Source organism: Candoia aspera, chromosome 3, assembly GCF_035149785.1.
Source record: "Candoia aspera isolate rCanAsp1 chromosome 3, rCanAsp1.hap2, whole genome shotgun sequence".
NCBI classification, from domain to species: domain Eukaryota; kingdom Metazoa; phylum Chordata; class Lepidosauria; order Squamata; family Boidae; genus Candoia; species Candoia aspera.
Window position 1 is genome coordinate 207,640,943 of NC_086155.1, and position 27,816 is coordinate 207,668,758.

The 27,816-nt window shown below is 49.2% G+C and overlaps 1 protein-coding gene across 3 annotated transcripts; it reads left to right on the plus strand.

Annotated features, from left to right (window-relative positions):
* Positions 1-11,824: 11,824 nt before the first annotated feature.
* Positions 11,825-27,189, plus strand: GFUS (GDP-L-fucose synthase). 3 transcript variants are annotated; one of them, XM_063299728.1, is made up of 11 exons: positions 11,825-11,880; positions 13,310-13,466; positions 15,155-15,269; positions 17,692-17,820; positions 18,691-18,764; positions 19,092-19,225; positions 20,659-20,723; positions 21,706-21,772; positions 23,438-23,517; positions 25,897-25,996; positions 26,962-27,189. In XM_063299728.1, the coding sequence occupies exons 2-11, from the start codon at positions 13,321-13,323 to the stop codon at positions 27,015-27,017; spliced, it is 966 nt and encodes a 321-aa protein (XP_063155798.1). In that variant the 5' UTR covers positions 11,825-11,880; positions 13,310-13,320; the 3' UTR covers positions 27,018-27,189. The 3 variants fall into 3 exon arrangements, with proteins under 3 accessions (XP_063155798.1, XP_063155800.1, XP_063155799.1); XM_063299730.1 differs by lacking the exons at positions 11,825-11,880; positions 18,691-18,764 and having other exon boundaries at positions 13,229-13,466; positions 19,092-19,209; XM_063299729.1 differs by lacking the exons at positions 11,825-11,880; positions 17,692-17,820 and having other exon boundaries at positions 13,236-13,466.
* Positions 27,190-27,816: the final 627 nt, after the last annotated feature.

Below are 27,816 nucleotides of genomic sequence, written 5' to 3' on the forward strand. Positions count from 1 at the left end.
AGAAAGGGGGGCTGCTCAGAAGGACCCTTCTGGATGACCCAGCTGGGCAGGGAGATTCCATTGGGATACAGCATTCCTTGAATCATTCCAGTGCTGCACTATTTAGCTCTTTGTCGGTAGCAACCAGCCCTCTGAACACAGCTGGAAACACAAGGGAAACCAGCACAGCCGTTCCGATAGAGCGGCTGGTCTGCTTGTCCTGCCAACCCCCTCACCGCCACATTGCCTACTATCTGCAGCCTTCCACTTGCTATTGGAACAGGAGCAAAACGTTCAAGAGGACCCCCAAGTCATGGCCCATCTTCCGGAGGAGCACACCCTCCTCCGGAGCAACAGCCAGGTCTGATGTGATTGGATGCTTACTGGAAATTTTGCTTTGGTAGGGTTTCATCGTGTTCAGTCGTAAGGGTACCAGTTACATCAAAATTATCTGGATCCGAGCAGAGAGATTGTATGGTGGAGGGTATAATTTGTAACGGCGGTCATTACACAGTCTGGCAAGCCTCCAGGAATTCTGGGAATTCTGGGAGTTGAAGTCCACCCATCTTAAAGTGGCCAATGTTGAGAAAAACTGGTCTAGATCAATTTATATTTTATTTTATTTATATAATTTATAATTTATATAAACAGGTAGGGTTGGAACTGTTGGCCCCCACTGAAGCTAGCTGAAGGGAAGGCTCCTTGGGGGCCCCTTTCACTTGCTGCTAAAAGTCCAAGAGGACACCCAGGTCAGAGGGATCCTGGGTTAATAGTGGCTAATTCTGTCCCACATCTATATAGGGCCCTTTTCGGCTCAGCAAGAGTGCCTGATTCCCCCTCTTCTTCTAAAGCTGGCAGTAAAGCAGCAGCAAAGGAACCAATTATAACTCAGAAGGTGGAATGATCAGTCTAGTTGATCATTCCTAAATAATTGAGACAACCAGCAGGTTGTTACTTGCACAGATGTTGAAGATACAGAGCCTGGAGAATGCGACTCCCCAGCATTGTGCAACGGGGGGCACAAACAAGCGGCGCAAGATTGCTGACTGCACAGGTGCCATCGCTGTCCTTGAAGCTCCAGCAGTTTAGCAAGATGTTCTGTAATAAATCTTCGCCTTTTGATAAATATCGCAGCGGGGCTGAACACTCTGCAGACCCAAGGCTTCTGCCTCTCGTAGCTGCTTGGTACATGTCTCCCCTACAAAGGGGGGAGTTGAACGTGTGAGCTCAGGGGAGGAAAGAAATCAGAGAGAATGCCCAGACCCATTAGAGTAAATACAGTCCCCTTCTTCTTTAATAACATGCAACTGACCCCTTCTGCAACTGGTGCTCCAGAGAAGGATGCAGAATTTCAAAACCTTCCAGGCTTTCAGCAGACTTCCCCCATCTAGCATCCTCAAATGTGTTGGATCATAGCTCCCACCTGCTCATCCAGCACGGTCATAATCATTGGAAGGCACTTTTATGACGTGGAAGGGGAGGGATTCATCCCATGTTTCCAAATTCACCAGCTTTCAATCTACACACTTCCCCAGAAAGAGCAGGTTCACAGGAAGGGGTTGCTCCTTGAACCCCAGCATCCCTGGATTAGCAGGTAGCAAGGATAGCATTTGTGCAGTTATGCCTGCTGCGCCAACTGTGCCCCTTCCTGAGCCTGTCAGTCTTAGTGCTGGTTATCCACAGCTGAGTTACCATGTGCCTGGACCTCGGCAACCTGCTTTACATGGTGCTGACCTCAAAAAATGTCTGGAAATTGCAATTGGTGTGAAATGTGGAGGCCAAGCTGCTGACCAGTGCAATGCTCAGGGATCACATGATGGTCACCATGAAAGACCTGCCTGGGCTGTCCATTGCCCATTGGGCACCATTCAAAGGCTGTTCCTGAGCTTGATCGCCTTGGCAACTTAGGGCCCGACGGTCTGCAGAACAGCCTTTCCTGCCTTGAGCCACCCAGCTACTTAGAGCACCTTCCTGAAGATGCTCTCCCATCATCACAAGCCTAGCTTTGATCTCACGGTTGTGGCTGCCATCTTCACTTATTGACCATACCCTGCAGATACCCCTGTGCTGATTGCACTGGTCTGCCATTCAGAAAAAGTTCTGCCATTGCTGGGTAGAATGTTGGTCTTAAAGAACCCAAATGCAGTGGTGGTGATTACAGGCTACTGGTTCAGCCTCAAGGCAGGTGGTCATTACCAGGGCTGTAATATAGAGGAGTCCCCTGTTGTATGAAGGTGGATTCAGTCCTATTTTATTAGCAAGGAGACTCAACAGCCAAGAAAGCTGGCCAGTTCCTTGGCTCTGCAATCCATCCACGTGTGCTGGGCAGTTCCAGCTCCCAAGATTCCCAACCAGCCTACAGCCGTTCTGGGAGTCACAGTCCAACCAATCTGGGCAGCTTCAGCTTGAGAGAGACTAAACAGCTGGCAAGAAACATGTGTTTCCATGTGCTTCTTCGGCTTGTCAATTAGTCTCTCCTTTCCTCTTTCTTCTTCAAGCTCTCTTCTTCTTCAGGTTCAAGACTTTTTGATGTAAGAAAGTCAGGGGAGATGCAGGACAGAGAAAATAAGAAATTCTTCTCAGATATTAAAGATGGAGAATCCAGAATGGTTGGCTTGCCCCACCATGATTTCTGGAGCTTTAACCTGTGACAAAACTCTTGCTTGCCAGGCTGACGACCACCATCTCCACTATTTACCTGTTCAATTAAGATAGCAGAGTTGAGAAAGAACCTTCTCTGGGCCAGAGATGTTGAAGAAGATTACGTCATCTGATGCAGCAAGCTGAAGCTCATGAAAGCTTATGCCTTCTCATTAAATTGGCTACTTGGGAAAGGTGCTACCGGGCTCCTTCTGGGTTTTTGCTGCCATAGACTAACATGGTCCTCTTCCTACAATATCTGTCAGAACTGATAATAGTGTGAAACTGGATGGATTGATAACTCCATTCTGTCTAAGGCAACATCTTAAGTTCCTAGCAAACTCTGGGGCTGAATGTGGATAGATTGGGGGCCAAACAGGCCACGAAGAAACAAGAGCGCAACACCAGTGTGCTTGCGTGCTCTGCAGAAGCCCAATCAATCTTTTAAACTTAAAACCACCAATGTTCTCCACCCTCATCTCAAATGAAGAACTACCCAAAGAGGACCAAGGTTGCTCTGAAGCACAGAAAGCGGGTCAGTTGTCAAAATTAATTGGGGAAAAGAATGGCATGTTGGAATTGAGGATCCCGAGTTCTCCCAGGTTGTTGACACCCCCAAAGACTGTTGGTCAATGGGGCCAACTATTCTGGGACTCCTCTCCCCTCTCCTTGTAGGACGTGGGCTGTGATTCACTTTTACTTGTACAATCTACTTTGTTGGGTCCTTAAGGTGCCCCCAAACTCTTTGTTCCTTTTGCTGCAGAAGACGGGCAGGGTTTTTGCTCTGGAATCGCAACGGGATCCCTCCTGTAGGACAACGATGGGCAACGTGGGGCCTCCAACAGTTGCTTGGGGGACCCCTAGGACCTCCCTTGAACACCGTTCCCTGCTATTTAAAAATAAATGAGTTGGACATTAACAATGGAAGTCAAATAGTTTAAGTCTAGACACAGGTCTGTCCAAATTAAAAAAAGAAAAAAGTTAAGAAAAGCCCTCTGATCCTGAGGGCACAGGTGGAAAAATTATTGTTTAATGCTTGCCTGCTAGCCAGTAATATTAGGTGCTTATGGTTAAGTTTCAAGAGGATGTGGGTCGAACAGCAGGTATCTGACAGGAGGAGGAAAGTCTGCTGAACTTGGAGAAAGGGAAGAAGACCGGTTTCGAGGTATTCAAAACCCACCGGGTGACCTTGTCATGGGACCACCGCTGACCTAGCTGTAACCTAAGGGCTAATTAACATAGTAAAACACACACCCCTAAGGGGGAGGTGTCTTAGGAAACATAGAACATGCTAAGGGATATTATGGGATAGCATGTAGCATGTAGAGTTTCTGCACAAGTGCTAAAAGAAAGAGCCAATAAGGAGATTTTGTTGCCTTTGTTTCCTTGCTGGACAATGTACAAAAGGGAAGCCAGGTCTGTCGTTCGGGACTCTTGTGCTTGGGCAGGAGCCCTCCCTTGGTGCTGGGCGCAGAAAGAAAAGAGAACAGAGGAGCTTCCCGCCTCGGTATGGTTTACTGGGTGACAACTCGGGCCAAGTCACGGGCCTCCTTGGCCAACAATCCCTGGTGTGGGATCTGCCCCCCTCCCATGGGGCAGCCTTCAGCCCTTGGGCTGCCTTCCCTCCAGAGGTCCGTTCCAGATGTGCTGGGGAATGCGGCATCGTCCTCTGGCAGTGAGCGTGGGGCCTGAGGAAGACGGAGGTGAAGCCAGCAGACCCAGGGAATGGGCGTCCTCACTGCTGCCTTTTCTAGCACATTCTGTTTGGAGATGGGTGCTTTTTCACTCCGATATTTGCAGCTTTTCCCGTCTTGCAGGGCAAGGGGTCCCTCCATTCAGAACCCCAGAAAACACTGCTGTGCCTCTTACTCAAACTCAGAGGGAGCCTGGGAGCACTTTTTCCCACTCACACATTTTATGAAAAGGCAGAACCTTTCATCAGCTGCAGCTTCTGCCTTTTCATAAAATGTGTGAGTCGGAAAAGGTGCAGCCAGGCTCCTTCCCACGTTTACCTTGGGATAGCACAGCTCTGCTCCTGCAACGTTGCCAATGAGATGCATCTTACTAGCATCTTCTCTCCTGCTCCAGACCAGATGGAAAAGTTTCAGGACTTTGGTGGGGGCGGCTTCGTTGGCTGTCCTCTTGCTCCCCCTCATTTTCAATGGCTTTTGGTGACAGAGGCAGCCTGGAATGCAGGGGAGCCTTGGAAGGGAGGGGGTGCGTGGTTCAAGCTTGCTTTGTCCCAGCAAGAATGGCTCCTTTGAAGGCCGGGCAGTCTCTCTCTGGGATCCATTGTGCTGAGTTAATAAGATGCGCTGCCCAGCTGGTCAGCCTGACCGAGAGTTGGCCGCTGACCCGTTGCTGCCTTGTGGCTTGGCAGTTACATCTGAACGAATGTCCTCCTTAAAGCAAAGAAGGGCCCTTTCTGGGTAGTCTCAGATCTGCCTGCCTGCCCATCTCTCTCGCTAGATTTCATAGCATCGTTGAGTGATAGAGCAAGGATCATCTAGCTCAGTGGTTTTCAAGCTTGGCAACTTTAAGATGGGTGGACTTCAACTCCCAGAATCCCCCAGCCAGCATGACCTATAAAAGTTGGGATGGTGTTCCTGAAGCCTCTCAGGGTCGTAAAAATGTCATTAAAACAAAAACCCAGGACTCGGATCCAGAGGCTGATGGACAGCTTCCCCAGCTCAGATTTCCTCTGAGAACAAAATTAAAACGTTGAGTTCTGGTAGATTCACCTGGCCTGGGACACAAAAACCTTCTCAGTGGGGTAAGGGAGGAGAATCTATTTATATTACTTGGGGCTCTTTGTTTAAATGTTCCAACCTGTTTTCACTGAAGTAGACAAATGGCAGCAAAAAAACCCACCACCTTAACATCTAAAGCACGGATTGGGACAACATTGTCTTTCTGGATCAGCTGGAGAAAATAGTAGAAATGTTTTAGCCCAACAGGAGCCTTTGCTGGGATCCGTTGGGGAAAAGCATCGTCTGAGGATGTACACAGGGTTGGACTAGAAAGGGTTCCTCAACCTTGGCAATTCTAAGCTGTGCAGACTTCAACTCCCAGAATTCCCCAGCCAGCAACTGGCTGGGGAATTCTGGGAGTTGAAGTCCGCACAGCTTAGAGTTGCCAAGGTTGAGGAACCCTGAAGACCTCCAAGGTTCCTTCCTGCCCTAGGATTCTGTGATTCTAAACATCTTGTTCTGCCCAGGGATTTTTGGGGGGCAGAAAGAAAACTGTCAACAGTAACTGGCTGAAATTTGGGAGTGTGTTTTATTGCTCCCCAGGCAACCAGATTCTAGAAAAGCTCACTTAGGGGTCTAGGTTGATGTAAATTCGCTAGTGAAAAATGCACCCAGTCTTGAATTAAAACTCCTCAGTCTCCTGACCCTCACTCTTTTGTCCTATGTACAGACCAAAACAAACAAAAATTTTAAATAATTGCTTATCTCTATTTACCTGACACTGATTTTTTGCATTTGGCTTCAAGTGACTATTATTTCCCTTTTTTCAAGTTTTGCCCTCAGAGAAGGTGGCAAAAATCTGAAAATCCCTTATTGGCAATTTTAGAAAGGAGATGGCAGAAGGAAGATTTCTATGCAGGCCAACATGAAGCTATAGCCTGCAATGCCGTGTTTCTCAACCTTAGCACTTTAAGCCGTGTGGACTTCAACTCCCAGAATTCCCTAGCCAGTATTGCTGGCTGGGGAATTCTGGGAGTTGAAGTCCACACGGTTTAAAGTTGCCAAGTTTAAGAAATACTGGTAGACTCAATCTGGAGGGTGGCGGGCAAGGGTACATACCTTGCATTATAATACTATTATCCTTCTCCTGTATTTGACCAGTAGGGTAATTTTTTTTTATTTGGAAATTATCTCCAGGACTGTATTTTAATGGTAGGCAGTGCAAAGTCAACGTAAGCAGGGCCAAAAACAAACAGGCATTTTTCTTTCCCCAGAATACTGGAGCATTGTTTGCACCATCCTTCTCACCTGTCTCTCCAAACTGTCGTCTCTTAATCCAAAGCAAGATGATTCTGGGCATTTGCTTCCAGATCTGCTGCATCCTGCAGTCCTAAGCTCCGAACCAAATGTCGTTTGCAAGCACGTGTCTCCAGAGTTCTAGGAATATTTCATCACCCAGACACAGTTTGAAATTGTCATGTTGTTGTATTTTGCCTACAGCTCACAATTATTTTGCAGAGCCAGGGATTCAGTGTGAAATTCTTTCTGGCTCGCCACCAGCTTCCACATCAGAAGGGGCTGCAATCAATCAATCAATCAATCTCAGAATTTCTGAAAGGCGGATGTCGGGCATAGCTTGGCTTCTCAACGGACATACCTGGTGTGCAGAATTCTGCCACCCACCAATTATATCCAGAGAAAAAGTTCAGTTTAGGAAGTGCAAAATAAGCGGGGATTGATCAGAAACAAGCTATGGGCAAGAGAGTTGGTGTGGACCTCACAAGCCACTTCTGAAAAAGTGCCCAGTGCAACTTGGAGGCTGGACCCAACTAAGAAAGTGTTAACTTAATAGGGGTGTCAAACTCCTTTCCTTCCTTAAGCAATTCCCTTTCAGCTCTCGTCCCCTTATTGGTAATTTCAGCTCCTCTGGAATGTATGTCTTGTGTGTGTATCTACAGGTAGTCCTCATTTAGGGCCTGATTCATTTAGCGACTGTTCACAGTTACGATGGTGATGAAAATGTAACTTTATGACCAATCCTCGCATTTATGACCTTTGCAGGTCTGTAAAGCAAAGGAAAGCTGAAATAAGATCATAAGCAGTCGCGGTTTCATTTAGCCACTGCTTTGCTTAATGACCAAGTTGCCATTCCCAATTGTGGTCGCTAAACAAGGACTACCTGCACTCATTCTGCCCAGCACTGTTGGCAAAAGTTCAGTCCAGTCCAGTCTCACAATCACGTTAAGTATGTCTGTTAAGTTGGTACAGGTCACGTAGCTCTGCCAGCTGGCAGAGTGGCAACGTTCTCCTGCTTTGCCCGCTGCAGGCAGGTTAGTGATGTACCTCCCCTTCAGTCCCACCAGAGATGATCCACAGAGCAGGACAGAGAAGGGTTGAATTGGTTGTGTGGCTCCCAGAAGTTGTCCTCAAGACACCTATGGATCTCCGCAATGCGCTGGACAACGCCCTGGTGCGCTGATTTCCCAGGGGATGTGAGTGTTGTCACAGCAGAAGTCACTCTTAGAATTATGGACTTGTAGAGCTGGAGGGCCAGTCCACCCGCAGTGCAGAAAGTCAAAGCAAGCAGCTCCTGACAGGGACATTCAAGCTGTCCATCTGCCACTTACACACATCCAAGGAAAGGGGACCCACCATCTTGGTGGCTAAATTCTGTTGCATTTAAGTCACCCTTTGCAATCCCTGAACAAAAATTTTGCTTCTGTGGGACTCATGCAAAAGGTATGATCTCTTCCCTCTTTCCCATTGTTGGAAATTTCCTAGGAAATTCCATGGGTTGGACTGTTTATTACTATGGTTGATTAACTACTGGATTCGGTGACTTACAGATTGGATGATGATGACCACACTACTGGAATGTGGGCTTTAGAGGAAGAAGGGGCTGCAAAGTGTGGGACCTTCAGGGGGCATCAAAAATTCAAGATTTTTTCGCACGACTGCGCAAAATCCCACCTCCTTCTTACGTGCATCGCATGCATGATGCATGTAATTGCATTGTAATTTATGGGCATCGCAGGTACAACACACCTAAAATGGAACAAGCATTGATTGTGCAGTTGAAGCCGCCATCTTGTTTTTTGACACCCCGCTGGGGTTGGAAAGAGTTGGGAAGGGGATCCCTATTTTCCCTAAGCAAGCAACATACTTATGACCATGGTGACTTGCTGTTCAAAGGGTCTGCTATGGGCCTGCAACATGTGATGGATGAAACCGTTACTTACCTGCATATCCATAACCTGCTTTCACCCACTTTCAGAGCAGCTTGCTAGAAACACAGTCAACTCTCCTCCTCCTCCTCCTCCTCCTCCTCCTCCTCCTCCTCCTCCTCCTCAGTACAACTTAAATCAAGTTTTAACACAGCAGCATAAGAAGAAATTACTAAGGCTGCAGCTCTGTTCTTCATTATGCTAGTCAAGTTTCCAGATTTACTAACAGCAGCCAGAATAACCGGCAAGGGACACCTAAACCTGTGGATGGCTGCATCAGAATGTACCAGTGCAGGACAGCTTGAAAAATCACTAGACATCAACTGCATTCTGAAAATGGCTTTATATAGAAGTGGTTATTATTTATAAATAGTCAGAATGAAAAGCTTTTCTTTTCTGTAATTATGATTGGGTTCTTGTTTTAGGCCTTTACTGTATAATTTCTTTATACATGCAGTTTATATATTTGTTTTCAGAACCCAAAGGGGAAATTCCAGATCTGTAAGGACAAAATAGGAGTCATAACTGTATAGGACACCAGTGTAAACTGGTTCAGGAATTTGGGAATTTAAAAATGGGGTCAGTGAGTGGTAGAACCAAACCCTTTTCAGACTTGGTTGTCCACTTATGAAGACTTTCAAGCAAATCTGCTGTGAGAGGACCATTTAGGGATGCTGCGCCCTCAGCATCATACAGCACCCAGGTTGTTGGCATCTGTGTACAAACCAGGTTCTGTGATCCAGGAATACGACGTGCTGTTGTAAGGATGCTACCGCGTGCCGTATTTGGATCTGAAGAGAGCAAAGGTGCTTTAAATCCAGCACCACTGCCCTCTTAGGATCCAAATTTAGCACACTTCAGCAAAGGCACCCGTGTCCTCAGTTCAAATGTGGTGCAAGCACACAGAAGCCAGCAGACATGGTTTTTTAACATTCCCAGAAGGATCTTTTAGTGGACTTGGACCCAGATCAGAAGTGCTTGCTCTGCGACATTCAGTCCAAATCAACCGGTTGCAAATGAATAAACTGCTCTGCCACCCTTTCCCGATAACAGGTGTATGTCTGCATATGGCTTCCCCAGCCTGGCCTCCTGCAAGGGTTGGACTACAATTCCCATGTTGGACTACAACTCCCATTAGGGATTGGTTAACATAATCAAATCATGCGACACCTTACTTTAATGGACAATTCCAGTCTTCATATCCCCCCTACTTTCTTTACAGCAGTGTTTCTCAACCTTGAGAACTTTCAGATGTGTGGACTTCAACTCCCAGAATTCTCCAGCCAGCTGGAGAATTCTGGGAGTTGAAGTCCACACATCTGAAAGTTCCCAAGGTTGAGACACATTGCTTCACAAGATCATTGCAAAACAGGCTAAAATTAAAAAAAAAAAAAGAACTGGGATGTGAATGCTGAAACACTGGAGATCTTCAGGTATTTCAGAAGTAACATAGTCATAAATGAGAACCTGCTTTTATCCATGATGAATGGACTATGTTCACCAGGTGTATTCACATTCATGGAAACCATGGTTTACTGAATGCACGTGATTTCTGGATTCACACAGCACAGTAGCCAAACGGACGGAGTTCGTACAAGAGGCAGAGGTAAACTTTGGGTAAGCTGGGGTTTGGTGCGTGGTGCCAACCGAGACGCAGCGTCATGACCGTTCTTCAATGAGTGTCCCTCAGCTACTCCACATGCTGCTGCCCAACTCTTACCCAAGATCCATGGGCAAAGGTTTTGAAATGTTGGGGGTACAAGTGGGGGCTACGAAGGCAACACCCAACACCTTCCAAGGAGACTGGTGAAACTTCAAAACAGATGAAGTTGCTGAGTCTGTTCTTTCCTTGTCCTGAGAGCCCAGAGAAGAGGTTGGCAACCCTTGACGCCCCCGAGGGTCCCACAAGCCCAACACTCAAACCTTGCAGCTGCGTGGTGATGGGAGGAAACCCACTGCGTTGGACTACCGTAGAAGGTCAGGAGATTCACTCCCTCATTTTCCACAGCTCTGAAATCCCCCCCTTGGTCCTTTGGCTGGAGGTGGAGGAAGAGAAGCACCAGGGAAGAGACCTAAGAGCATGGGCAGAGTGTTTTTCCTGTATCTCTATGGAACTGACAGTATGCTGCACAGCAGCTTGATTAAACTTATGCTTTTAACACTGACAACCTGAGAAGTGCAATAAAATCACTAAGTTTTACTTAAGACTTAATCTAGTCACAGCATGCAAGAAAATTAAACCATGGGGGGGGGGGACACACAAACTGAAAGGAAGGCAATGTGTAAGATAAAAATCTTAATGAAGATTAGCTTGAGGCCTGCTGAATGTTCTCTCTCCTCTCACCCTCTTAAGTGGGATGATGCTTGGGAAGATACCAACATTTGGTCTCGAGGGTGATTGGTTTATTGACTGATCGACCGATCTAGCTTTTTTCCCCAAGGTTAAACCAGGGTTAAGGACAGGACTGGCCCGGCTGCTGTAGAAGCGGCTTCCCCGCGCGGGTCGGGCCTGCCTGTGGGTGGGCCAGGCTTCCTTCGCCTTGGGCAGGCAGCCCGGCAGCAGGAGCGGTTTTGGGGGTTCAGGAAGGGGCGCTTGGCAGGCGCCTGCCGGCATCCCGGAGCATCTGTCGCGGAGGGCCCCCTTTGCCCGGCTCCCTTCTCCAGGGCAGCGGAGAACCACGGTAGGGAGGCGGCCAGGCGAAGGGGAAAGGGCTGGGGGAAGCGGGGGCCGGGGTGCCCGGCCAGAGCTGCCCCTTCCGGCCTCTGCCCCGAAGCTGCTCGCCCGCCCCCGCCCTCGCCCTCCCGCACCAGCACCCGAAGGGCCCGCCCTGTGCCCCCGACTCGGCCTCCCGGAGCGGGCAGGGCGGGGGCCCGGCCTTCCGACCGGCCAGCCGAACCCAGCCGCGCCCGCGGCGGCCGAACGCATTCCGGCAGCCCGTCCGCAGCGGGCCAGGGCTCGCCGCGGGAAGCCAAAGCGGGGGCCGGCCGGGCGGGGCTGCCCTCCCGGGCACAGCTCGGCCGCTCGGCTCCTCCGCCCCGGCCGCCGGGCGCGACTGGGCGGGTCTCGGCCTCGGCCGCTGGGCAGCGGGCCCGGCGCCGCGCGGGGAGCAGGAGCGGCGGCCAGCGGCGGGCGAGAGACGGACCGGCGCCCAAGCCCTCCGGCCCCCTCCGGGCAGCCGCGCCCGCCGCCCCCGCCGCGCAGCCGGCGAGCCGCCAGCCAGCCGGGGGCGGGGCGGGGCGGACTCCATTTCCCGGCGAGCCGCGGCGCCGAGGGGGGCCGAGCCGGGCGGGGCGCGCAACGCGGCGGGCGGCGGCCACGTCCCCAGGAGCGCAGCAGCGCCGCGCAGGTAGCCCGGGTGGGGGTCGCGGGCGCGGAGCCCGGCGCCCTCCTCCGCGGGCTCCCCCTGCTCCGAGCCTTCGCCAGCCGCCCGGCGGAGCCGCCCCCCGGGTGGGCGCGCGGCGGCGGCTGCTCCCTGCCTCGGGCCCGGGAGGTGCCCGCCCTCCTCCCGCTCTCTCCCTCCTTCCTTCCCCCTCTCTTTCCTTCTCCCTTTCTGCCCTCTCTCCTTCCTTCCTTCCTCCTCTTTCTCCTTCCTTCTCCCTCTCTCTTATTCCTTCCTTCTCCCTCTTTCTCCTTCCTTCCCTCTCCTTCCTTCCTTCCCCTCTTCCTTCCTTCCTTCCTTCCACCCCTATCCGCGGCCAAAGGCGCGCTCGGGACCCCCCAGCGGCCCCTGCGGGTTCGTGCGCTCAAGGGGCGCACAAGCCGCGGAAGGGGAAACGGTCCCCGCGGCCGTAGGACCGCCACCTCCGCCACCCGGGCAGTTTGCAGAGGGGGTAGACTTCAACTCCCAGAACCCTCAGCAATGGCCCTGCGGGCCGCGGAATGCTGGGAGTTGAAGTCCACACCGCCCAGGAAGCGGTCGAGGCAATTCCTGCGGGAAAGCGAAAGGTCCGGCGCGTGGCGCAAAGGTAGCCGTATGGAAGGAAGAGGCGGAGGCTGGCCTCTGGGAAAAAGCGGGGGGACCGGTCTACAAGTCCCGCAACCCCGGTTATTTCGTTTCACGCCTTTGCGCCAGTATCGGGTATACGTACGCCACACTTACTCTCCTCCTCTGCTCTGCCTACCTCACAGGGTCGTCGTGGGGAGAAAATGGCAGACAGGGAGAACTTCTTGCTCTTCCCTTGGTCTCTCCCGCCTTTGGAAGAAAGAAGGGATTAAAATGTAATACAATTGCCAGGGGGAGGGTGTTTGGAGCAGCAAGTGGTTCCTTACCATTGCCAGGAGAAAATTTATTGGTTAGATCAGTGTTTCTCAACTTTGGCGACTTTAAGATGGGTGGACTTCAACTCCCAGAAGTCCACCCATCTTAAAGTCGCCAATGTTGAGAAACACAGAGCTAGATTCACCCGACCCAACACTCTGGGATTGGCCAGTTTGCTTTATGCTAATTCTATAAGCCATGGTTCCTTGAAACCAGGGGGTGGACAAGCTTGCTGTTTCTGCCCCCCCAATTTGATCTTCTGGTTGGAACGACAACTGAGCTATGCATGGCAGATCTCTAGGCTTCACTGCCCCATCAGAACTCTGTGGAAGTGGAGACACACCCTTGGTGTGGTGGAAATCCCTGTTCGGTTTCCTTCTTAGCCAATCTAATTCTGCATTGGGGAATAGATTGTTAATTTTGGCCTCAATGCTCTGGGGCACCTGATGGACGTAGCATCTATCGAGGGCTTAAAACCCCGAAAAGGTTATTCTCTCTTTGTCATCCTGTCCTGCAGAACTTGTGATCATGGCTGAGTCTGGAAGGCAGAAACGAATCTTGGTGACCGGGGGTTCAGGACTGGTGGGAAGGGCCATTCAGAAGGTGATTGCGGACGGGGAATGCCGGGCAGACGAGTCGTGGATTTTTGTGTCCTCCAAAGATGCTGACTTAACGTGAGTGCGTGAGGTTTTCTGCTGGACCTTTGAAAGTCCCGTCTTTGGTTTGCAACAGGCATCTGGAGAAGATATTTAGGGTGAGGGTAGTCAGGCAGATCAGGCATGGTCTAAGCTGGCTCCTGGGTCTAGACCAGTGTTTCTCAACCTTGGCAATTTTAAGATGGGTGGACTTCATCTCCCAGAATTCCCTAGCCATGCTGGCTGGGGAATTCTGGGAGATGAAGTCCACCCATCTCCAAGCTGCCAAGGTTAAGTAACACTGGCCTAGGCAGTAGCTGATCTCAGTCTGTTGAAAATTTATTACTTAACGTTTTCTTTAGAAAAATGGTGATGGAGGGACAGGATAGAGGTTAATACATGATGGAGAGAGGAAAATGTTCCTGTTTCATAGTCTCTCTATCCAAAAGCACCTGCCGGATCCAGCTGTTAATCATCCAGCTGATGAAAGCCGCATTGCATCAATGCAACCCAAGTCCCTCCCGTTTGTGCACACAACATCATGAAGTGATGTGTTGTGTCAGCACAACACGATTTTACCATTCCCCCCCTCTCCCCAGTGGACACCACTGTTCCCAACCCATCTAGAGGCATGGGGGGGATCTCCTCAAATTTGGATCACCTAAGAAAAGGCTGGGCCATAGGACTTCACCCCAGCTAGCGTAAACCTCTGGAATTCAGTGGCAGGCAGGAGTATGGATGGCTTGTAAGGGCCTTCAAGAGCTTCTCTTGGCTACCAGTCAGACCAGCAGAGAAGATGGAGTTTGGAGTCCTTGGTGCTCTCTGAGCCTTGTTGTCTTCTTGCAGACATTTCATTGCCAGACTAGGCAACACCTTCAGTGCGAAGAGGGAGTGGGCCTTGCTCTCTGCTTATATACCGTGGCTTGGCCTGCTTGTGTTGGTGGGGGTGTTGTTCTCTCCTTGGGAGTCCCTTGATTTGGCTGTTGTTTGCTGCTTAGTTGATTGCCTGAGTTAATAGTTCCTTGATCAGGGTGTATTGTGCTGTTTGATGATTCATCTGGTGTTAATCCTAGTGTTGATTTTTGCATATCTGGGTGTTGATGGCTGGCAAGGGAGTGTCCTGGTCTTTTTGTTTCTTAACCCTAACCCCACCAAAACAGGCAGGGCAAACTGTAGATAAACAGGGAGCAAGGCCCACTCCCTTCTCACATTGAAGATGTTGCCTAGTCGGGCAATGAAACGTCTGCAAACAAACAACCAAGCTGAGAGAGCACGCAGGACACCTCAGTTCAACCCTGAGTTACAGAGATTCTCTTCGAAGATGGACTTTGCATCCTGCTCTGCTCGTGGGCTCTTTCTGGGGATCTGGAACTGAGGCACAGGGCACTCTGTGTTCCAGCCGGGCCTGTGAACTTGTGATAGACCCAGCATGGGAACGGTTTCAACATATTCCAGCTGCACCCCTCCTCTGTGCGTAAGCCCTTCCTTTGCATCAGCCGAGCATCTTGCTCAGTAGCTCCTTCTGCACAGCACCACCGAGGGGAGGGGAGGGTGGGAGCATGTAGAGATAGGCTGGGCACCTGTTGAGCCCCATGGATGTTGCATGAGTTCTGCTCCCAAGACCTGGGGGCTGAAGGGGGCTGTGGGTTGGAGAAATACTGTATATCCAGCCCTGACTGGAATAGCGAGGCTATTCCCCTGCCTTCCATCTCTGTTCTCTCCCCCAGGAACGCTGCAGAGACCACAGCCCTCTTTGAGAAACACAAACCCACCCACGTTATCCACCTGGCGGCCATAGTTGGGGGGCTCTTCATGAACCTCAACCACAACCTGGAATTCTGGGTAAGGATGCTGCTGAACGGTCGTCCTGAAATAGGGAAGGGCCCAACACGGAAAGGAGCTTTGTTTCGGACCCCGGATGAGCTACCATGTTCTGGAAGTTGGCCCAGCTGCTTCTGATTAGCTGGGTTTTGGCAGAAACACAACCCAGACTGTTTGGTTGTTCCAGCTGGGGCCAAAACAAAATCCAGAGTGTTTCTACAAGGCAAGCGGGCGAGCGTTAGGCCTAGGGGTTCTTGTCTGCCGTTTTTCCCCACCAGACATTAGCCAGCATCTTCCCAGTGCGACAGTCCACAAAGCACCCAGTCCCTGAGCAGCAGATCCTGCTGGCTGGAGTTTATGGGCGTTCCATTTCAGCCCAATTCGGGAAAGGCTGCTGTGCCGAGAAAATTCCCGCTGCTTCGAAGACGCTGAGCCCGTCCGTCTGTCCCATCCTGCTGGCATAGTTCTGCAACGTTCCTTCCTTTTGTTCCAGACTCCCTCCACTGATCGTTCTAGTACTGTAAATTTGTGGAAGGCCAAACAAATTGCATTTTGCAGGAGGAGAAGCCTGGAAAAATAAGCCGCAGAGCTGGATGGCAGAGATAACGCTGAGCGCTCCTTCCAGTGCAGCTGCGTAATTTGCACAGCTGCGTAAAGAGCATTTCTTTGGCTTGTTAGCATTTTCCAGGGCAGCTGCAAAGTTCTGCATGCTGAAAAACGGTAACTAGGAAGAGGAATGGAAAGCTGACCCCTGAAAGCTCAGAGCAGTGTTGCTTGACCTTGGAGGAGGCTGGGAAATTCCTCCCTGCACTTCCTAGGCGCCTTTTTCATTTTGCACCGAGGGAGCTTCCCCCCCCCGGATGCCTCCCTCCCCCTCCCGCCAAATATAAACAGTGGTAGTGGTAAATAGGAGACAGGTACGTGCCCCTGAGCCTTTCCTGTAGCTCTTCTTCGGCTTGGTTGCAAAGCAGGACAGTGTGTGATCTCCAGCCGCACCACCTTTGGTGCAAAAGTCAGCTCCCCCTGGCTGAGGAAACTACAAATCCCAGCATGCCTTGCCCCGCCTGAGCTGCCCTCCCCTCCCCTCCCCTGTTCCAGGACTCAGTGGCTTTTGCTGGCATGCAGATACCACCTCTGTTAAGTGCTGTGTTTCTGCATGCATAGAAGGCAGGAAAAGGACATGTTATGCGCTAGCCCAAGGAGGTTAACCATGAGGACTAACTAGCCATGTGGCACATAGGGGGAGCGTTTGCACAGGAGCATCTAGCCCCTTTGCCTTTAAAAAGCATAAGCAAAAAGTGAAGGTGCCCTTGAACCGAGCTTAACGTGAATATAGCAATTACATAGACGCCATTGAAAGTACAGGTAGTCCTCAACTTATGACCACAACTGGGACTGAAACTTCCGTTGCTAAGCGAGGCGGTCATTCAGTGACACCCAATTTTATTACCTTTTTTGCCACAGTCATTAAGTGAATCACCACATTTATTAAGTGAATCACATGGTTATTAAGTGAATCTGGCTTCCCCCATTGACTTTGCTTATGGGAAGCTGGCTGGGAAGGTCGCAAATGGCGATCACATGACCCTGCGATGCTGCAACCATTGTAAATACGTGCTGGTTGCCAAGTGCCTGAATTTTGTTCACATGACTGTGGGGACACTGCGACGGACGTAAGTGCGAGGACTGGTCCCAAGTCACTTTTTCAATCCCGTCATAACTTCGAACAGTCGCTAAATGAATGGTCGTAAGTTGAGGACTACCTGTAAATGGCAGTTACCTTCTCCTGGGATGCTTCTGACTTTGCAGCTTGGTTGGATTTCCCAGTGGTCTCCTTTCCAAGTATTCATCAGGCCTGAAACACTTTAGCCACTGAGCCCAGACAAAACTGACAAGGTGTTGCACCTGTTGTCCCAAACTGGAAGTTCCTCCATACCAAATCAGAGTGTCTTCAGTTGGCCTTTTCTATCTGTGGGGAATTTCTTTGCAAAAAAAAAAAGGGGGGGACGTTGAATTTACTATTATCAGAATTTGGTTCTGGGTGATTTCTTAGAGCAATTATGTCTAAAATGTAGAGATGGAGGGGGGAAAAGGCTACTCGGTTTTTCCCCATCGTTTGTCAAAAACTGATAAAGATCAGCACGTTCTGGCCTGACCTGTAAATGTTCTTGCATGCCTAGATTTCTTTCTTTCTATTATTATACTCTTGGGATGCATTTTCAGTGTATTTTTCCTGGTTGGGAAGCAGAAATTGTGTCTTTCAAATCAGTGAAATTTAAAAAAAAAAAGTTTTTGGGGGAAAAAAGGACGGGAGCAAGAAGAAGAGATGGGACGAAGGACGCTGAGCCAGGAGAGACAGTAGCCAATTTCAGCCAGGAGAGCGTTTTACAGCATCCTCGGCCATCCTTTGACTGTCAGCCTGTCCCTCTGTGCGTCCCGTCAGCGGAAGAATATCCACATCAACGACAACGTCTTGCAAGTGGCGTACGAGTCAGGCGTCCAGAAAGTAGTTTCCTGTTTGTCCACCTGCATATTTCCTGACAAGACCAGCTACCCGATTGACGAGACCATGGTAAGGGCCGTAACCTGGGTCCCTCCTTTTCCCCTTGTGGACGTGGCTTTACACCAGGGCAACTAGTTTACCTGTGTGGAATTCGGTCCTCCCCCTTCCAATGGATTCTGCAATCTGGAAAAGTCCAGGAGATTTTAGTCCCCTAGAGATGTGCCGCGGTGGGATATTACAAGCATGTGGAGCCAAAGTGGCATATGGCAACACGCTCCTCTCCAAGGGGCAGAGCGGGCTGTTCCACTCCGGTCCCCTCTAGGCACATCCTTTTTGCCCAAAAGTGTATCTCTATGGTACCCTTGATTTAGGTCCTCGATTAACAACCATTTGTTTAGTGATGGTTTGGACTTAACAATGGTGCTGAAAAAAATGACTTACGGCCAGTCCTCACACTTATGACTGTTGCAGTGTTCCTGAGGTCACGTGATCACGGTTCAGGTGCTTGGCAACCGGTTCACGTTTACGACCGTCGCAACATCCTGTGTTTACCAGATCACCATTTTCTACCTTCCCAGCCAGCTTCTGGCAAGCAAAATCAATGGGGAACCGTGTGATTGGCTTAACGACTGCTGCAAAAAAAGGTTGTAAAATCGGGTTGGATTTGTTTAATAACCATTTCACTTAGCAATCAAACTTCTGGTCCCAATTGTGGTCATTAAGTGAGGACTATCTGTACTCTTCAATGTTCCTTTTTCCCCGAGTCTGGAATTGTTCTGAGTTTCGCTCTTTCTTTCTACACCATCTTTGGTCTTTCTGTGGGTGCTTGGAGACCTCTCTGCCCTGCCTGTTGGTGGGCTCCAGAGGAGAAACAGAGTTCTCCATTTCCAGAGTGGGCCTTGTTGCTTGGGCTTTCTAACATGCAGCCTTCCCTTCCAGATTCACAATGGCCCTCCCCACAGCTCCAACTTCGGGTATGCTTACGCCAAAAGGATGATCGATGTGCAGAACAGGTAGGTCCCACTGGGTCAGCCCTTGGAGGTGGGCCAGGTCAGGAAACAGAATGGGTTGGGGACAGATCCTGCTGGAGAAAAGCTGCTGATGGGGTTGCTAAGAGCTGACACTGACTTGATAGCCTTCAATCAATTGAGCGATTCAGGGTGGCTTTATGGCATAGCGTGTTTCGGAGAAGGGCGTGGCAAGCTGGGGCAGAACAGAAGCCCTTCTGCTAGGAAGACAGGCTTCAGCATTTTGGGGCAGCTCTCCTGTCTGCATCAGGTCATACCTGTGCAGTCAAGCACCCCACACCTTCTCCCCCCTCCCCAATTTTCTTTCCCCAGGGGGTACTTCGAACAGCATGGCTGCCACTTCACCGCCGCCATTCCCACGAACATCTTTGGGCCCCACGACAACTTCAGCATCGAGAATGGGCACGTCCTGCCAGGCCTGGTCCACAAGGTGTACTTGGCCAAGAGTGAGTGAGTGAGCAGAACTGGAGGGCGGGAAGGGGATGGGGCCCTTGTCCCTCGTCCTGACCACTAACAGCAATTCCGGGCACCGTGTTCTGGCCCAAAGGGAGATGTTGCAGTGGGGGGGGGGTACATTTAATGGAGGGGTTCCTTATAAATTCCTCCCCCCTCGTAATTTAAGGGAAGGAAAAAGATCCAGAGAAAGCAGCTATCAACGGCTCCTGGCTCAGGTCTTCCTTCCCACCCCCCTCCAGGCAATCAAGGATCATAAATAAATCAGTGCCTTTCTGAGACAGGGCTGCAGGTCGGGGGTCTAGGAGCCACTGTGTCTGCGTTAAAATCCTGGCTCTGGCAAGCTAGGATCGCCAGCACATCTGCTAAGCATTTCGCCTCCCTCTGCACTCATCCTGGGCTGAATCTGGCAGACTGCTGGCCAGCAAAGCCTCCTTGCTGCACTCACATGCAAGGTTGGGCTGGGCATGCTTTGAAATGGGGGAGTGGGTGGGGGAACTCTCAGCAACGTAAAAGGTGTTGCAAGTGTTAAAAACGTAGCAAGGGAAACAGGAAGCCAATAATAAGCCAGTATGAAACTACTCTGTCGGGAAAGGGAAATGCCATAATTGCAGAAGGGCTGCAGATTATCCAATCCATGTTAGTGTATCTGGTGAGCTCTGATCTGCCCAATTAGAATTTGGTTGGGGATCCTTAAATGCCATCTGCAGGGGGAGGTCAAAAAAGTCAAGGTGGTGCCTGCACCAGCGAAGACTGGCTCCTTTGGCATAAAAAGGGGATGGGGCTTCAGCTGTGGTGGGGTGATGGAATGTAAACCCAGCGTTGCAGAGAGGGAAGGGAAGGCTTTCAAGATTGATGCCAGCCCGTTGAGGTAAGCCAGGTCAGGAATCAAGAACTGCAGGGTTTCAGGGATACATTTTATTGTTGTAGGGGAAAATAACAGTCTCGAAAGCCAGTCAGTTTTTTTTCTCTGCTTTGTCTCATACCCAGCAAAATCAAAGCAGGGTTATGCTGAGGTTCTTTCTCACACTTTCCTCTTTCCCAGGGCTCAGGAGCTTTTTCTGAACCTCTTCTGCACTTAATGGTTTGTTCATCCCTTCCAAATTCCCAGGGCCAGGTTTACATCCCATGTTTTCAGGGAGAGGGGTGTGAGTGGAGGCTCTGTGGACAGTCAGCTCCTTTCAATGCCTGCCTGTGACATGTATTCATTAACAGTACTTAAAACCCACCCCAGTCCCAAACGTACAGCAACAGATGAAAAGGAAAACAAAATAATAAATCTAAAGATATCTAAATCAGCATCAAAAGTGTGGTTTATGGAAAAGAGCTGCAATGGGAGGAAGGAAGTTCCTTGCAGGGAGAAGTGATGAATGAGGGAGGCGAAAGAGGTCTCTAATGACCAACTTTCTCCATTCTTTTTCTGCAGAAAATGGCACAAATGTCACAGTCTGGGGGACAGGCAAGCCTCGGAGGCAGTTCATTTACTCTCTGGTAAGCTTAATAACCATGCTGCATGTTGGGGAAAGAAGGGAGAAATTAAAAGATTGATCTGAGGAGGCACAATCAGAAGCCTCAGTTCAAATGGTCCCTGGAGATCCTCTAGAGCAGTGTTGCTCAACCTTGGCAGCTTGAAGATGGGTGGACTTCAACTCCCAGAATTCCCCAGCCAGCCTGGCTGGCTGGGGAATTCTGGGAGTTGAAGTCCACCCATCTTCAAGCTGCCAAGGTTGAGCAACACTGCTTAGAAATTGTGACCAAGCTAAAAATTTAGATGTGTTAAAATAGAAGCTAAATGAATGACAAGACACTTTTTAATATATGATCCTGGCACGCCATCCCAGGGTCAAATCTTGTCCTTTGATCATTCATTTATGTAATGCCGGTAGGAGTGGAAGAGGAACCAGGCATATCATTCAATTGCACCCAAACGGCAGGGGAAATTTTGACTTGTTTTCTGGAGATTAACGTCACATTTTGAAAAGACAAGGATCTTGTCAAGCAGTGTGCTTTAGGAATCTAAGCTGACAAGGAAGAAGTGATAGTGACTGTTTGATTTTCCCCCCTGGAAGAATAGTCAAGACAAGACAACGTGTTGGAGAAGTGAAAAAGAGATTAATCCTAGGGAGATGCAAGGACAGACTTAGATAAAATCTTGAAGGACATTTTAGTGATAACAAAGATCAGAAGTGTTCTTTCCTTTAAGAAGACTGAGCAGGGTCAAGAAAGAGAAGGTGCTGGGTTGAGAGAGAGGTCCTAGTAAATAGATCCTAATCAAGAGTCTTGGACCATGTGAAGGCTACTGCTCCCTTGAGCGATAGCACCAAGCAGAAGCTCACAGGTTTTGGCCATGTGATGGCAGTGGAGGAAACAAGGGAAAAATAAGCATGGAGGAGGGCCTGTGAAGTGAACAGTCTACAGAGTGTCAGCAGAAAAGCCACACATCTATTACCAACCTCTTCTCTTACGCCTTCAGGACCTGGCTCGGCTGTTCATTTGGGTCTTAAGGGAGTACAACGAAATAGAACCCATCATCTTATCAGGTAGGTGTCCCCCATTCCCAGCGCTGGAGTTTAGATCTGGAATCTCTTCTTTTTTTAAAAAAATCAGACTTTTGTGATTATAAAGTTTCTTTACATATGGGGCACACCATAGCTTCTCTGTTCAACAATCTTACATCAGGACATTCACTTTTTCCATACAGGCTGAGGTTTTTCATTTTGACCTTTTTTAAACATCCATGGTCCTGCCACTCCTGATCAAATAATGATTTCCCTCTTGGTTTTGAATTTTGCTAGAGACCTTCTGAAGCACAGCTGGCCACCAAATCTTATGAAATTATATTTCAAGCAGGAGATTATCCAAATGATTCTGTCATGGGTACTGATGGCGAGCAGGAGGGGGGCCCTATCCAGGGGGGAAAATGCATGTGTAGTACTGAGGAATTAAGCAGCCATTCAAAGAGACACAGATCAGACCTGCCTTGACTTTTGGGGTTATCTGTCTGGGTTTTTCCCACGCTTCTTCAGTTTGGTAGGATTTTCTGTCCTATGTAGCAGTAATAAACACCAGAGACGTACTCCTCATCTCAGTGTGATTCCTGACTGTTAGGACAGATTCTATTAGTAGGCAGCTATTAACTTTGCTGCTGAAAGCAGAATAACTTTCTTCGTAACTTTTTATTCTTTCCATCAAATACGCGAAATAAGCCTAAATGTGATGAGAACTCAGATTTTTTGTTTGCCTTTTTAAAGACCTCCCTCCAAATTTTTGAGACAGTATCACATTCCCACCAAAGATGAAGGAAAGTCCCTTTTTGATTAACCCCTCTCCAGCACCTTGTAAAATAATTAGACCTGTATTATGTGTGAGATTTTTATAGGGGCTAAATGCCAGCAACGTAAGGTCTTAAAATACTGTAGAATTCCGGTGTTGACCTGGATTCATTTCTAAAGGCTGCCTCTGCAGTCTTTAAATGTGTGAATGGGACAAGGAAGGTCCCTTCAACAGGCAGCCACTTTTCCTGACACTTTGACCCTGTGCCCCAAATCTCATCTGAAGTTGTAAAGGTATGTGGGAAAGACCTTGTGAGATGGGGCGAAGAGATGCTGCCTAGGGAACGGTCAGATAAGAGAGGGCAGAGCCTGCGGCTGCATAATGGGAGGAGGAGAAAGAGGCTCAGAAGGGACCCTCCCTAGTTTCTCAGGCTGTAAAGGAGACGGTGGGAGATTTGTACTTTCAGACTCGAAAGATTCTGCTAATGTAGGTTTACAATAAAGTAGAATTAGCTGATCTGGTCACATTTCCTGTCTGGTCTGCCTGGTAAGGCTGGCAGAAGTTGTCCTCAACGCAAGATCATCCGTTGTTGCTTCCCTGCAGGCGGCCCTCCCCATTTCCCATCTAGCCTGCATTTCTTCCCTCCCTCCTCCTCTCTCATTCCTATCCTATCCTAGCTCCTCTCTAGTCCATCTGCTACCTCTCTTGCTTGACGTTTTGCACCCAGATTTGGAAGTTTCCGAAGAAGGTAAAAGCCAGTAGAGTTAAGCATCCTGGAATCATGAGGAAGACCAGGCCCTTCCCTTCCCTTCCCAGCTCAAGGAGGTTCAGGGCAAGCGAGGGAGGTGGGCACCCCGATAACGGGATGGATACGGGGAAGGGTGGGGCACCCCAGGAGCGAGTATCACAGTTCTCTTCTGCTTTTGGCTCAGTGGGAGAAGAAGAAGAGGTGTCTATACGGGAAGCAGCTGAATGCATTGCAAATGCTATGGATTTCAAGGGACAACTTCTAGTATCCTTTGTGAATAATTCCCAAGGCATTGTAGCAGATTAAAAATTCAACTTCTTTCCACAGTACTTCATTCAAGGGTATTTGCAAGAGGGTAAAATACATGGCCATAGCTGCAGCCACCATCTTGACTTTTTTGACACCTCCCCCCAGATACCCCTCTCTCTATATATGCTGATGACTCACTTTTTTCACACACTCTCCTTGTCCACAAAGGTGTCCAGGCCCATACATTTTCCTAGAACAGCGGAGAGCTGCTGTTACAGATCTTTTCCATTTTGGACCATTTTCATAATTCAAACCCTCTTTCCCTTCAAAAATTGCAACTTACTCTTCACGGGTTTGTTTTTCTGGGGAAATTGTGTAAAAACATCAAGCCCCACCAGTCATAGCCAATATTGTCCTCCCCTCCAGCCACAAAGATGAGTTGCCTTTGCAAACACCAGGCACCGTTGTGCCATGTTGCCATTTCTCCCGTTTTTAATTTTTTTTTATTACTTTGTTGGTGTGTGAGTTTTAAAAAAAAATGAAATGAAAAATGGCCAAAAATCTATGAAACCTCATGAAAATACAGAAAACTTATACAGAGAGAGAGAGAGCAATTTTTAAAAGGTATATATTTTCATTTTGCAAGCCAGTGGGGATTATGGTGTCCTACCAAACTCCAGTCTGTACTGCTCCATAAAGCGATTGATTGTGGCTCTGCTATAGAGAGCCCCCAGCATGGAATCCTTGTTGGTTAGAAGTTACGTTTCTCTGTCCCTCTAAGACGGCTTTCCAACCATGAGAACTTGCAGATGAGTGGCCTTCAACTCCCAGAATTCCCCAGCCAGCAAGTCCTCAAAGGTGGGAAACACTGCTCGGAGTTGTAGGTGGTTTCTTCATGCATTTGTCCTATCAGGCGTTGTTCTTGAGAGCTCTCTGTGAACCACAACCCTGCAAAGCAGCTACCTCTGCTGTTCACTGCCCTACTGATTGAGACAGGGATGTCCATCCTTCCAATCTGGGACAGGTAGGGATGGATCCCATCCCTTCCTGGGAGAACCTAAAGGGAGCATGCACAAAAACCTGTTTTGTAAACTTCCTGCATTTTGTTCCACTTCTATATGATTTTATCTCAGCCTTTCCTAAGCTGGTGCCTGTTAAATGTGGATGAGCAGAACGCCTGTCATCCAGCACCAGCATCTTGAGGGAAGCCTGAATTCTCTTTCCTTGTTGTTATTGCCTTTGTTTGCCAATTATATTGTGGTCCTGCATCGTTGTAAGGGGGCATGGTGGCTCAGCGGTTGCAACCAGAAGGTTGCAAGCTTGGCAGTTTGAGACCCGAGTACCGTGTGACGGAGTGAGCTCCCGCACTCGCCCCAGCTCTTGCCAGCCTAGCAATTTGAAAGCATGCAAATGCCAGTAGAGAAATAGGCACCCCTTCGGCGGGCAGGTAACAGCATTCCGTGCGTGTCATGCCGGCCACATGACCACAGACGTGTCTTTGGACAATGCTGGTTCTTCAGCTAACAAACGGAAATGGGCGCCAGCCCCTAGAGTCAGACATGACTGTGTGGGGGAACCTTTACCTGGATCATTGCAGGCCAGTTTGCTCAAACAGCAGAATACAGGTAGTCCTCAACTTACGTCCACAATAGGGATTGGAAAATTTGTCATTAAGTGGTGCAGTCGTTAAGCGAGGTGTCGTGTGACCACACCCAAGTTTATGACATTTTTTGCAGTGGTTGTTAAGCGAGTGACATGGTTGTTAAGTGAATCACACAGTTCCCCGTTGATTTTGCTTATTGGAAGCCAGGCGGGAAGATCACAAATCGCGATCACATGACCCCAAGAGTCTGCAGCCATCATAAATACATGCTGGTTGTCAAGCACCCAAATTTGATCACGTGACTGTGGGGATGCTGTGACGGTCATAAGTGCGAGGACCAGCTGTAAGTCACTTTTTTCAGCGCTGTTGAACTTTGGTCACTAAATGAATAGTTCTAAGTCAAGGACCACCTGTAGATATGTCTGCAATAAGTACAAATTTAACCCTTTCAGCTTATCTTTGGGTTCACATAACATGTTAAACCTGTGTTATTAAAAGTCAGTTCCTGTGTTTGTGTGACATGCAGTGGCCAGTGAAATGAACCATATTGTGATTTAACTGAATGGCCTGGTTCACACCCATGCACACACTCACCACAGTCCCTCTAACCCCATTTCAGCCTGTCATATTGTATGAATCCAGCGAAAGCTAGCTCAGCTATGGCACACCTGCTCTCCCCCCCCCCCCAGGTTTCTCTGGATGCCGTTTTTATTACACGGACTCTCTTCCATAAGATCTGTCTTGAGGTTTATCTTAGGGCCCTTTTCTTTAACCTCGTCCCCTACTTCAAGTTTGATGAATCCAAGTCAGATGGTCAGTTCAAGAAAACAGCCAGCAACGCCAAGCTGAGGAGGTACCTGCCCGACTTCCAGTTCACACCTTTTGATCAAGGTAGGAGGGTGGAGCCAGTGGTGCACCTTGGGCCTTTCTATGCTGCCTTGGGAGACTTGGTCACATTGGAGCGAACCTCCTTCTCCAAGCGCAGGTGACCCAAAGGATTGTAAAAGCGAGACACAGCAGTGGCAGCAAAAGTTGCAGTCTGATGGAACGCTTACCCACAGCTACTTAGTCTTATTTTGTGTGTTTGCTACGACAGGCTGAATCATCAGTAAAGTGCTCAAGCTGGGTCAATTTTAGGGCACAGCAATGTCTGATTTACACTGTCCAGAGCAGTGTTTCTCAAACTGGACAACTTTAAGAGGGGTGGACTTCAACTCCCAGAATTCCCCAGCTAGCAATTCTGGGAGCTGAAGTCCACACGCCTTAAAGTCTCCAAGTTTGAGAAACACCGCTCTAAAGGGTTGCATGAAAAATTTGAATCAAGGTACAACTGCATAATTGTAGGCTGTTGGCCAAGCAAACTAAAATGTGCAAGTCTGATGCTTGACAAACCTGGTGGGTGAGTGCACAGAAGAAAAAAGAATAAAGAAGGGTATTATCGTCCAAGCTTCCAGGATCTTAGGAAAAGATTCAGTCTATGACTATGCTCTCGATCAGTGTTCCTCAACCTTGGGGACTTTAAGACGTGTGGACTTCAACTCCCAGAATTCCCCAGCCAGCTTTGGCTGGGGGATTCTGGGAGTTGAAGTCCACATGACTTAAAGTCCCCAAGGTTGAGAAACACTGACGTGGATGATTGAGCTTAACCTGCATAAAAGAAATCAGGTCATGTTTTTCTCCAGTTTTGGTCCTCACAAAGGTCACTTTCAGAACCAGCAATGAAATTTCCAAATTAGCTAAAAATTAACCCGTGAGGAAAGGTGCCCACCTAGCCTTTCTTGCTTAAGGGAGGGGGCCTCTCTTCCCTCCCTCGCTTTGGATTTCATTGCTTCCCCGTCTTCTCACCTCTCCCGCAGCTGTGAAGGAAATGTGCGACTGGTTCTGCACCAACTACGACATCGCCAGGAAATGACCCGAGGGCACCCTGTGGCTGGGGCCTGGCAGGGGTGGGTGCACCCTTGTCTCCGACTCAGGTAGCTTTTTGCTGGAGGAAACGTGGAAGATAAAAGAACTCCTGGGAGTACAAAGACCAGCCTATTTTTTTTTTTTTTTAATAAAGCAAATGCTCTGCATCCTTTCTGCAATTAGGGGTGAAGGTTTTGTACAGCTTTGATGACTGCTGGTAAGAGAAGGAAACACCACAGAGCAAACTCTACTTCTCTGCGGGCTTGGTGCGCAAGCAGAAGTCATCCCTTCCATTCATGAGGCCACTACGATTTTGGTAGAAGCGGGTGCAGTTTGTTTATAGCACTTATATGCCGCTCATCTCACAAGTGACTCTGAACAAACCCCCAAGGGCTCAAGGACAGAGTCTTTGCTCCACTCCCCATCAATAGGAGCGGAGCTCATCCACCCTCTGACCCAAATGCCTGGGGAAACATCCAGGTGCCTTGCGAAAGGCTAACAGGGTTGGCCCATCTGAATTTCCAGGGGATGCTGTTCCACAGGACAGGCGCTGCCATGGAGAAGGCTGAAGGAAGATGACACTGTTTAAGAGGGGGGACCTGGAATGTGCAGCCTCTACTACGGTGTTTCTCAACCTAGGGAACTTGAAGATGGGTGGACTTCAACTCCCAGAATTCCCCAGCCAGCCATTCTCCAACTCCAATTCTGGGAGTTGAAGTCCACCCATCTTCAAGTTCCCAAGGTTGAGAAACACTGCGCTACTAGAGCTGGTGGGGTGGGCAGGAATAATGGGAGAAAGGTGGTCC

Excerpts from the sequence above, each read along its gene's own strand:
- GFUS (XM_063299728.1), top strand. The coding sequence starts at position 13,321 with ATGGCTGAGTCTGGAAGGCAGAAACGAATCTTGGTGACCGGGGGTTCA. Across the intron at positions 19,226-20,658 it reads CAAGGTGTACTTGGCCAAGA|AAAATGGCACAAATGTCACA; the intron begins GTGAGTGAGTGA and ends CTTTTTCTGCAG. Across the intron at positions 25,997-26,961 it reads GTTCACACCTTTTGATCAAG|CTGTGAAGGAAATGTGCGAC; the intron begins GTAGGAGGGTGG and ends CCTCTCCCGCAG.